The sequence below is a fragment of the Paramisgurnus dabryanus genome, chromosome 3, assembly GCF_030506205.2.
Source record: "Paramisgurnus dabryanus chromosome 3, PD_genome_1.1, whole genome shotgun sequence".
NCBI classification, from domain to species: domain Eukaryota; kingdom Metazoa; phylum Chordata; class Actinopteri; order Cypriniformes; family Cobitidae; genus Paramisgurnus; species Paramisgurnus dabryanus.
The window spans coordinates 24,679,624-24,691,890 of record NC_133339.1 but is presented as its reverse complement, the minus strand read 5'-3'; the positions used below and the strand labels follow the sequence as shown (position 1 = coordinate 24,691,890).

Below are 12,267 nucleotides of genomic sequence, written 5' to 3'. Positions count from 1 at the left end.
TTTTTATGTAATACGGCAACGCCCAGGGTTTCATTCATTCCGATCGAAGAAAGCGACGTCGCATCCATCTTTTTTTACAGTCTATGTTCGAAACCTGTGTCAGTTTCTTTTTTCAGTTGAATACAACAGAAGATATTTTGATAAATGATGGGAAGCACAGTTGGCGATAACCACAGATTTTCATAGTGGAAAAAACAAATACCTTGAAAGTCAATGGGTACTGCCAACTGTGCTGACCATCATTTATTAAAATATCTTCTTTTGTGTTCAACAGAAAAAAGAAACCCATACAGGTTTTTAACAACATGAGGGTGAATAAATGATGACAGAAATGTCATTGTCAGATGAACTATGCTTTTAAAGTGGACCATTTAGAAAAATCTGCTGCAATGCTTGTAATCCCCACCCCAGCCCCCAAATACAAAAACTGATTACCTGATTACAAACTGCATGGAGTCTTTGAAATCTCTTCGGGTGACATTTCAATGCAGACCTTGCGAGTAATGTGGCTTTTGTTGTGTATGCTACAGAAAACGAGTGCTACTGTACAGATCTGTGAAACCCACGCAAAAAATATTGTTTACTCTGTATAATCATAACTTTCATAATGACTTATTTAAGTATAATTTTACAAGCAATTTACAAGTGTCTTATATTCAAAATAGTTACTTACTAAGTCTTTGAGGAAATAAAAAGCTCTATTCTTACAGCAAACCATAGATAAGAGAGAAACTCAAGAGGACGTCATACCTTTGGAGGGACAGCAGACCCGAAAATAATTGTTTTTCTTCTAAAAGTTAAAGTCTGGCTACATGTGACAGGTAAGAGACAAAGCGTAGCTGGTGATGTATTCACCTGCCAATTGAGGAAGAGCGAAGATCCTCACTTTACCTCACAAAGGTGATCTCCAGATATGATAAAAATGCAAAAGTGGCTCAGCGGCGATACATATGTGAAACATTGTGATGGGCAAGAGGCAAACACCTTGCTTCCCAAAACAGCAGCACTGTAATACAAATGATCTTTTTCTTTCTGTATATATGATATATTTTCACCCTGTTACAAATAATTTGTGATCATAACATCATAACAAAAACATAGAAAGAGTTACAATTGAGTTGCATGCCATTATTATAATTTTTCATGTAATCAAAATACATTTTCCTTAAAGACTGGGGTTATTACAGGGGTGAAAAGGGAACTGAAAAACAAGTTGCAAAGAGTAAAAACTACAGTATGAATGACGTAAATGATTACAAGACCTTGATATTTTACATGTGCATTGCACACTAGCTTTTTTAAGCAGCACTTCATATGAATATGTTATGACTGTGATATGGTGGTGTGCAGTGAATTATGTCAGATTAAGAAAATAATATTAGCACAATGTACAGTATACATTTCAGCAAGTTTGTATCAATTGCTTTAACTATACAACACTTTCAGATTTTTTCCAAACAGAAAAACCCAGTTTTGCATCAAACTCTCGTTTCCAAGATGGCTAAATGTGAGTACTGCGGTGAAAATGTAAGACAAAATGACAAAGAACCATCCTGAGGTATTTGATCGAATACACAATTTGGCTATGTGTTCTGATTAACATTGCATGAATGTATTTAATACAGTATTAAGTGTAGTAATAGGTCTGCAGAACAAAGGTCTCGCTACAGTCCTCAATGCAAATGCATGTGTACGGACCGCAATAGAAAACCAATGTTCTGGTTCAGACTTCAAGCTAACCCAAGGTTTTACATGTGGCACTGTTTTTCACACAAAGCAATCCTTTGCCAAACAACGATGTAAACAACTGTCTTCAGGAGGTGATTTGATTTGGTTTCACAGTGTACAGTGATATGGATGGAAGTATTGAAGAAAACAAATGTGAGGCTAACTTCCATCACGAAAGTATCTCACTTTCTCCAACAGAACATAAATCTTGAAATAGGGGATCAACACAAAACTCCCAAGGGCTGCCTGTGTGTCTTAGGCACAACCCAGGGTCAAACCACATAAATACAGGTCAAGTTTTCATTGCACAGATGACCACCTCAGCTGTCAACCAAAATCACCTTAGTACAATTATATATTCGACCAAAATAAGAGAGAAAAGGCAAGAAATAAACACACATGCAAAAAACAAAAAAATAATCTAATCCTGACAGTAATATAGAAGTTCTGTTTATAAAGCAGAGATGGGCTAGTAACTAATGAGTATTGTGCTACCAAATAAGATAAATAGGGATTAGAATGCCAAAAATATCCCAAGTCTATATTAATAAAAGCAAAAATGCAATTGCCGAGTGCCATGAATGAAATACCCTTGCTTGCCCTAAGTTCAGGAACTAGTTCAGCCACAATCAATGTGATACAAGTAAGTATGCCCACATTACATGCTGTGAGGGGCCAAAAACCTGAAACCCCACGCTATATTCTGCTTCAGCCCACCACAGTGATGGGTCAGACTTCAAAGCTTTGCACTCAGCATTGGTGTACACACTAGCACTGGGCCAAGTGTGGGGGATAATCATCGATTTCCATGCTGAACCAAATTTTATTGGCTTAGACTCGACGAATTGTCTTTTGGCAATTAGTCGCAGAGACACTTGCCAAGAAGGCATCTGAAAATGCTGAAACCTTTGGAAAGCGCTATCCAGTCTGACTCACTCGTATAAGAAGAGCGATATCTGCAGAAAGAGTACTCGGGTACCATTTAAGATGTAGGTGACTGTGGCATTCTAAGTGAGTAAATATTTCAGCTACACAAAAAAGCGTTAAACGTCTGACTCGAGACTAGGTATTTTCTTATATACTCGTCTATTGCTAAACTGCGAAGAGTTAAGAACCCGGGGAGCTGAGTATGCACTAGTCTTGTTGGCTACGTAAGGCATTGCATGCTCTGAAATGTACATGTCATTGGGTATTCGACCATCCCTGGAACAGTACGAAGTGGTGGACTTTACGGAGGACCTCAGATTGTTCTCGTTTCGAGCTTTAATTGGAGCCAATTGTTTGTAAATGTCTGTGGAGCTCCTGCCGTGGACCAGGCGAGTGTCATCCCGTATGGATTGCATGAAGGGGTTGTCTGAGGGGTGGTCGGGGTAAAGTGACTTACTACGCTTGCTTTCCTCTAGGTTACGGTTAAAGAGGGTGGACCTGCTGCCGAAAAGTTTGTCGGCCTTGATGTTAAACATGTTTGCATAAGGGCTGTCGTCCAGGAAGCGGTCCTTCTCCTTTAGGCTGACGCTACGTGCCGGCCGGTTCAGGTCAATCTCTTTGGGCTTCTCAAGCATGATATTGTCAAATGAATGCTGACGGCTGAGCCTTAGCCTGTTCCTCCTCTGTACGTGTGGCCCATCTGTCTGAGGCCAGTAATGGCTGAACATGTCATCTTGGTGCATGCTGGGGCTTATCATGGCCTCCTGCAACATCTGGTCCTCGCTGATGTCATACAAGTTGCCCATGTGGAGGCACGCCTCACACCGGTTATACGGGGAGCGTAAGGGGGCGTACGGCCCTGTACTGTAATTGGGCACCTTGGAGAGACAGCTGCGACAATGAGTCTGTTTGAAGCGGTCGTTGCTTTCGTTCGGACTGACATTCTTCTCCTTCATGCTGTAGTGTTTGTTGAAGACGTTGTCTGGCAGGAGGTCGGAGTCAGTTTGATGTAGGGGGCTGCTGTTGAGATGGATGATGGGCTGGTCGCATTTCCTGTAATTGTCGTTGTGGTCGGAGTAAATTTCTGCAAAATCCAAATCATCGGTGGTCAGGCCTCTGCCTTCCCTGTAGTGCTGAGGATCTGAGTGCAGACTCAGCTCCCGGTCAGAGTCTATGGTGTAGATTTTCCCCTGTCCCGCTCCGCCCTGCTTATTTTTTAAGTAGGACAGCTCTACCTCGCTGCAATCCCTAGGGTATTTTGACGTCATCGATCTTTTTTTTAAGCTATCTTTTGGCTTCATGTGCTTGTTATTGTCTGGATCCTTGTAAGAGGCGGCCCTGCTTGAGCAGTCGGAGATATCAGAGTGCGCTGTGTCTTCTGGCAAGTACCTCTGGCTCTTCATAGACAAACGGGGGTCCAGTGTTTCAGGCCCCTGAGTTTGACGTAACGTATCCACAGATTTTTTCCACAAAGCCCTAGGTTTCGCGTTGGTCTGGGCCGCGTCTGCGCTCACCGCCACCTCTACCGTATTGGGATTTGATTCATTAAGGGTGAGGGGATGCTGACCTTGAAAAATGTAGTTGTTCAGATGGTCCTTGTGGCGGTTGGCTAGATACGCTTGCAGGTCACCGGAGTCTCCGTAAATGTCCTTTTGGGCATAGCTGCGATTGTCGGTGTAGATGAAGTTTCCTTTCTCTGCCATCATGTCCATGATCATGGGGCTTGCTGAGTGCATGTACTCGCCACTCCGTTTGGGAGAGTTGATCCTGGAGCCGCTAAGGTTGGTCATGTTAGTCATCTGCTTGGCAGATTTGATAAGCTTAAGCATGTTGGATTGTGGGCTGAAGTCCAAGTCAGATGATTTCTTCTTCATGTCGATATGGACACCATGAATGCAACTCCAAATACCCTACAGCAAACAAGAGTGAAAAGCTCAGTATTAATACATTATCCAGTAACTATGGCACTGTAGATACTTACATGTCGGTTCTTCCTGCAATATTATAGAACCATCTATATATGAAATTTACTGGAAAACATGCAAATTTATCTCTCGTTGAGAGTACTTTTAATTAGAGCACAGATAAAACGGTGAAAAGTATGCCATCAAATACTTTATCACAACCTCTTACTTTCTATATAAATCACTTTACCAGCAACCATTCAAAGAACCGTGTACACTGTTACTGCATTTTACTTGCATGTGTTATCTGCACCGTTTTAGCGTAGAGCTCACTAAAAGAATTATGCAAATCTAGTAAGCAAACATGCTCACCAAATCCAATCTGCACTACGTAATTACAATATTGTGTTGTTTTGAGTGCCAGGTTGTGGAGAACTCACATTTATATTTATGCGTTCGGCTTTTATCCAAACCTACTCGCATGTCATTCAAGCTTTACTTTTTTATCAGTATGTGTGTGTTCCCTAAGATTGAAGACATAACCTTTGTATTGCTAATGCAATACCGACTGAGCTTTCAGAACATTCAATACTAGGACTGTACAGCATCCATGCAGTTCAGGCACGCTTTGCTCTCTCAACCTACTCTTTAAAATGCCAAAAGTGTACTCCTTTACATTATGTATCTGGATATATGCCCAGTTATAGCTCTTCATCATTTGATGAATTACTGCTGCCATGATCACAAAAAATGGACACAAATATTTCTTTAAAATGAAATTATGTTTACTCCTGCTTTCTGTGGACACTAATAGCACAATGTTTGCTGCCCCAAGAAAACATTTAAGGTGCAATCAACATTTTAAGGAATTTTGTGAATTCTGGTTACTGGTTGGATCGCCCAACACTGACATTTCAGTGTTTTTGAGATACTAATGTGCACAGACCCATCAGAAAAACTAAACAAAGACACATTGAGGGCTTGGCTATGCAAGAGGTCCTGCTGTCTAACAGACTGCTACGCTGTCATCTTAAGCTCCCCGGGCATGGAATGAGTGGTCGAAAATCGAATTTCTGACAGACTTTTTATTTCAGACACTGGCCACGTCAGGGTAAAGACTGAGCCGGTACGCTAACTGGATTACGAGTGACACGCTCGCAAGTTATGCTGAATGATATTGGCTGTCCCTACTGTTAAGACAGCCAGAAGAACTCAAGCTGAGGACTCAATCTGTGTCATGATATTAAAATCAATAATCCAATTCTACAAACACCTAAACCTGGGGTCTTCAGGAGGAGGGCCGTGAGACCAAAACAAATTTTCCAATTCTTCCTTAATTCTGTATATATTCAGCTATACGTTTCACTGTCCCTTCCACATACTATACAGTAAAATGCTTTAAGAAAATACATGACTTGGAACAGTTTTTTAAAAGACTTTACAATGTACTACAAAGCAATACAAAATAATACATTCATGTGGTAATTTACACATTACGATAAGCCAGGCCTAAAATGTCAGGCTTATACACAAAATAACTGCGTCCCTGCTCTATCTTTTATCCACTAATGGACCTTTGCCCATTTGCACGAGAAAGATCGAAGACCCCTGAACTAAACCATTTTGAAACCTCCATAACAAGTTCATCATGACATTTTCATGTTTTATGACATCATTTGTGACCCGCTCTGGCGAAATGAGTCGGAAAGTTGTACGTTCCATTTTAAGATATGGGCCGATAATGTGGAAAAACAATGAAATAATTTTTTTGCTAATTTCAAAAATAATCTCCCAAAGTAGTCCAAATAATTGAGTAAAGGTTTTTAAATGACCATTAAAGTTGAAAAAGTTTGACTAAATTCACTGGAAATGAACATTACTTTTTTATTCTGTTTAATCTTTCTGATTTTAGTAAATCTTTGTAAAAGTGCCTTAAAAAATATTTATTCAAATAAATACTTTACAATAAATTGAGCTTCGGCCTGGTTTACTGTAATAGCATTTATATAAATTAATGTCTATGGTCAAATTAAGCTGTAAAAATAGTTTATCCCTTTAAAAATGCAATGGATTTTTAAAGATATCTATAAAAAACAGGGAAAAAAACTTTAAAAGCGATTTTCTCAGGTTTTCAGTTGGAAAAAGAGGGCAGATGACCATAATTCAAAAGTCTATATCTTTAAAACCATTCAAGGTATGACTTTGACTAGGATATCATTTGAAAGCTTATATCTCAATTTTGAAATTTGGGTCACTGTGACTCTTTTTGCTGGATCAGGTCACATTTGATGAATTTGTTACGTACCCTGCTGATGCTGAAGAGCAGGCCGGGTTTGCCCGAGCAGACTCCAGTAAAGCAGTATCTGAGTCTCCAGTAGAACAGGTGCTCCCAGATAAAGGTGATCAGACTGAGGCCCATCGCGGTCGCCAGCATATAAAACACACCGGCCATGTTGTCCACGTCTAGCTGGCTGCTCATTACTTCGTTCTTCTCATTGTGACAGATCCCAGTCAGCCACTGAGCCTCCAACTCCTCCATCTCACCTGAAGAAAGAAAAACACGCCCAGACCCACGTCATCCATCAACACCTACCACACATCTCCCAGTTCACATGCACCTCAGTGGTACCAACTGCTACCATTCACAGACATATCCCCCGTCTCCCGAACTCCCAAAGTGCTAACATGTCAAGAGAAGATCGGTAAAATTATACACTAGAGCTTCAGCCATATGTTTGCACCATCTGAGAGGTTTTTTTTCTGTCTCTGTACAAGGTGCAGCTGCCAGGAGGATAATTCTGTCATTTTTCATGTTTCACCGCACTACTGTGTGTGTGTACTGAGACGGTGTATAGTATAGAGAGGAGAACATACTCCAGATGTCTTCAGAAAGGGGCTTTGGACAAGCTGCCGCATAACTTTGAACTAAAAGGTGGTTGAATATTTTAACAGCAGGGCATTGCTGCGTGAGAATAATAAATGCTGCTTTTCAGTCTTTAGCACAATGCAGAAAAGTTTTCAACATGGGGAGAGCTTCTCTAATAAATAATCTATGATAAAAAAGTCATTAAAATATGTATATTATGTATATGAATATTTGACCAAGCTACATAGAAATCTACCTACATGTGTAAAATGTATTAGGTTTAACTGTGTTTACTCTCAGTCCAGTTTACCATCTTAGCATGTCTTTATGAACTACCTGAAGGTGTGGGCATTACTGCACTTACCATCTCCAATAATAGCAAGGATGGCAAGGTCGACCGGACGCTTCCAGAGAGATCCTTTCTGCAGGGCAATACCATAGCCAGTGGTAGCAAAGATGTAGCCGCTGCCAATGGTCACCAGTTTACAACCCTCGTCCCTACCAGCCATGTAATTCAGCACAGCTGCATCGTATATGAAAGCATCAAGTTTGCTGGTAAAAGAAAACGGCATTATCAGTGTCATTCCCGTCACCAAAAGGCTCAACTTTACAGCAATGCGTATTTTCCGGACTATAAGTCGCTCTGTAGTATAAGTCACATCAGTCAAAAATGTGTTTTGAAGAGGAAACACATATATAAGTCGCAGTGGACTATACATCGTGTTTATTTAGAAAATTATTTCACAAAATCCAAGCCGAAGAACAGACATTTAATCTGGAAAGGCAAGATATTCAACTAAAAATGGCACACAGAACAGCAGGCTAAATAGGAGTACATACATGTTAAAGTAACATAAACAGTTATTTACACGATACACAATATCATACAGAATATACCTGGGAAGCTGAATAGGCTAAATTAACACAACAAGCCAAATCAAGTTCACCAAGCTCCTGCAGTCATTCTGCATCACTGAATCCAGTGAATTATATAAATACAGGAGCAGCACAGAGCACTAAGACTCACGGCTGTAGACGGTAATGGTTTCTCTTGGTTGATATGAATTCAGTTTGAAGTTCCAGGACCCACCAAACTATAAAAAAAGTGCGACTTATAGTCCGGAAAATACGGTAGATACTGATCATCACAGGTTTAGCCTGACAGACGGCACTGATTAAATATGTAAAGTATAAATATGTAAAGTAGGTTTGTGCCGGGTGTGCCTCATAAGTCTTGAAAAGTGAAGCCTCTGGCTCTTTGATCGCCCCCTGGTGGCTAGCTGCAGTACAAGTCATAAACCCCGCCCTCTCCATTCAAACAAATGGGACTCTGCTCTAAATAAAACTGATATATTTACACGTCCAATAAAAGTTTCAGAAAGATGGTTTTGGTCCTTTTAAGTAGGTGTTATCACACTGATATATGTTCAAGTGTTCATTTTTGTGATAAGTTTCATTTTAGCTAGTAATTTGATGCTATAGAAACGGGGCGTGACGTTATGATTGGCGTGGTTGAATTGGTCGCGGGAGCATTTGGGCGGAAGTTTGATAACCCGGCTCTGCCTCTGGCTCCACGGACGATTCCTTTTGCGCATGCCTTGGCCCAAAACTGACGTTTTTACGTAACATGGCGGCGATCATGGTCGGATATTTTTGGCTTTTATTCATTACAATGGAGGGAGGCGACGTCGCTTCATCCATTTTTTTTACAATCTATGGTTTGTGCCCCACTTACCCCTATATACTTCATAAATTTTAGGGGGTTTTGATTAGAATAATGCAAAATAAAAGCCACTTATTTTGTATTATTTTAAAACTTCTTTCCTCACTGATTTAATGTGACTTTATACAGTATGTGAAAATATATAGCAACCCTCATATTTTAGAAAGAGGGGCCCTTGCAGGAGGATTCTCATATTTGAAGATTGAAATGCTTGTATGACCTTGTTTATACAAAAGCATAGAAGCTCAGATGCAAACGCCACTAAACGCCACCTCTGTCAAAAATGAGATAATGATATTAAATGAACACATTATTTTCCACATACTGTACATTTTTGCATCTCCAGATATCCTGTCTTCCTCAAACTGATTTATTTTGTACAAAACCCATCAGTTTGAAAAGCGCTGTGTCCCTGACTGGCCAGCTAATCTGTACATTGTGATTGGCCTGAATACTTCTGACGTCAGCCGGAAATGTGACGCTCCTTACCATGTTTGAACGATTCGCTCACAATGCAATGCTAACAGGAGTTAACTTACAGGTTATGAGTCAAAGCATGAGGAATTATGATAATGTCAGTCTTGTGAATGTCAACAGGCCCAGGAAGTAAACTGTTGCCTACAATCCGTGTTTGTTGTAGTCCAAGAAAATAACTTGCATCATCGTTTATCTTGGGATATGTACCTTTTGCATATCATTAACATGTAATAATACACACCTACACACCAAAGGAAATTTAAAAACGTGAATCGGATCATTGGTGCTCTTTAAATACCAATGTAATGACTGATTTGTTACATTTGTGAAAATAAGTTATCATTTCAATATCAAGCCTGTGCTGGCATCATTATGTCTGTGACCTTAACCCCTTAATGATGTTGTGGAGCCATTTATACTGCTGCTGTACATGTGAGCGTACATGTGCTTCACACTGCAGTAGGTTAAAAGGAAAACATAATTTTTCAATATTTTGCTATGATCTTCCCTCAACAAATTAATACATACCTCTCTTTTCTCAATGCATGCACTTAATCGTTGTACAGCGCATCGATTTAGCCTAGCACCATTCATTCCTTAGGATCCAAACAGGGATTAATTTAGAAGCCACCAAACACTTCCATGTTTTCCCTATTTAAAGACTGTTACATGAGTAGTTACACGAGTAAGTATGGTGGTACAAAATAAAACGTGGCGATTTTTAAGCAGATAAAAAAAACTATATTGTATGACGGAAGAGCACTTAGACCTCTGGTGATGATACTGAGGGAAGAATATAGTAAAATATTGAAATACTGTGTTGTTTTCCTATAATACGGTAACTGCACTCCTTTCTAAGCTAAATCAGTCCTCCATGACCAATAAATCTTCCAGATAACGCTTAGGTTACTCACGTAACCCCGGTTCCCTGAAATAACGGGAACGAAGCATTGCGTCAGTTTGCTGACGCTATGGGGGGAAACTCCTGTTTACTCCGTGATTGAAGCCTATTGGTTAACGTCTGTAGAAAATACAGACCAATGACGTTTGAGCCCGCGCGGGGGCGTGGCACACGTCCCTATATAAGCCGGTGAAATACGTCAAGAGCTCATTATTATTCGACTGAAGCGCGCAGCCGAATAACACTCGCTGCGTAGACGTTTGTAGCACGGCCAGCGACGCAATGCTTCGTTCCCGTTATTTCAGGGAACCGGGGTTACGTGAGTAACCTAAGCGTTCCCTTTCAATACGGTTCACTTCGCATTGCGTCAGTTTGCTGACGCTATGGGGGAACGTAATCCCATCCCGCCGTGCATACACAACGGACTGAGGTGCCCTTACCGGAGAGACACTGCATGTGGCCCTAACCCAGCATATACATAGCTCTAGCGAGCGCAAGTGTAAGCACCATATATGAGACAGTAATACGCATACAGTGAAGTTTCTAAACGCACCATGATGCATATACAATAGAGCACGAGACGGCGGGTTTCCTGAGCGCGCCGCGAGCTTGTGCATGAATTATTAATAGGTAGCCATGACGGTGAGCTAGCAACGCACCGTGAAGGCATACAGAAACGCAGTCGCGTGAATCATTAAGCCGATAAGACCTGTGCTTGTAAGGCAGGTACATCCAGGCTATAAAATCTGACAAACGTAGACGGCGAGGACCAGCCGGCCGCGTTACAAATGTCAACGATAGAAATCCCCGTAGACCAAGCCCAAGATGAAGCCATACCCCTCGTGGAGTGAGCTTTTAAACCAACTGGACAATGTTCGTTCAGGGAGGCGTAAGCCAAAGCAATGGCTTCGACGATCCATTTAGATAGCCTCTGTTTAGTGAGCGGCATACCTAAGGAATGTTGTGCGAAGCTTACGAACAGCTGATCTGACTTGCGATATGAGGCAGAACGGTCCGTGTATATTCTTAACGCTCTGACGGGGCAGAGCGTGTTCGGGGTTTGTTCGCCGTCCGCCGTCGGAAGGGCGAGAAGTGAAACCACCTGAACTCTAAATGGCGTGGTCAAAACTTTAGGAATGTATCCCGCTCTCGGTCTAAGGATCACTTTGCTATCGTTAGGACCGAATTCCAGACACGACGGGTCAATTGAAAACGCGTGTAAATCGCCCACTCGTTTAACCGATGCCAACGCCAGGAGGAGAGCGGTTTTAAACGAGAGAGCGCGCAGGTCAGCCTGTTCGAGGGGCTCGAAAGGGGGACCGCGCAGCGCTTTCAGGACCGTGGACAGATCCCAAGACGGGACCGTGTTAGGTCGCGGTGGGTTTAGTCTGCGAGCGCCTCTGAGGAATTTAATGATGAGATCATGTTTTCCCACGGTGCGACCGGCGATAAGGGCGTGATTCGCCGTTATCGCCGCCACATACACTTTACGCGTCGAGGGCGCGCGACCGCTGTCCAGCATTTCCTGCAGAAAGGAGAGAATATGCTCCACTTCACAGGTGTTTGGGTTTAAGTCTTTCGTCGTGCACCAGTCAGAAAAAATAGACCACTTTTGAGCGTAAAGGCGCCTGGTAGATGGGGCCCTAGCTTCAGTTAGAGTATTTAACACCCGTCCTGAAAGGCGTGATGGTTGCCGTTCAGAGACCAAACGTGTAGATTCCATAGCTCCGGCTGTGGATGC

The 12,267-nt window shown here is 41.7% G+C and overlaps 1 protein-coding gene across 1 annotated transcript in view; it reads right to left on the bottom strand.

The window, feature by feature from the left end:
- Positions 1 to 231: 231 nt before the first annotated feature.
- The window catches only part of grin2aa (glutamate receptor, ionotropic, N-methyl D-aspartate 2A, a), a 186,958-nt gene continuing 174,922 nt past the window's right edge, over positions 232 to 12,267 (bottom strand). The window contains exons 11-13 of the mRNA XM_065279188.2: positions 7,790 to 7,977; positions 6,865 to 7,103; positions 232 to 4,565 (exon numbers count right to left, since the gene is read on the bottom strand). Of these exons, the coding sequence (XP_065135260.1) occupies positions 2,772 to 4,565; positions 6,865 to 7,103; positions 7,790 to 7,977 (2,221 nt within the window). The 3' untranslated portion in view covers positions 232 to 2,771. The remainder of the gene's footprint in view (positions 4,566 to 6,864; positions 7,104 to 7,789; positions 7,978 to 12,267) is intronic.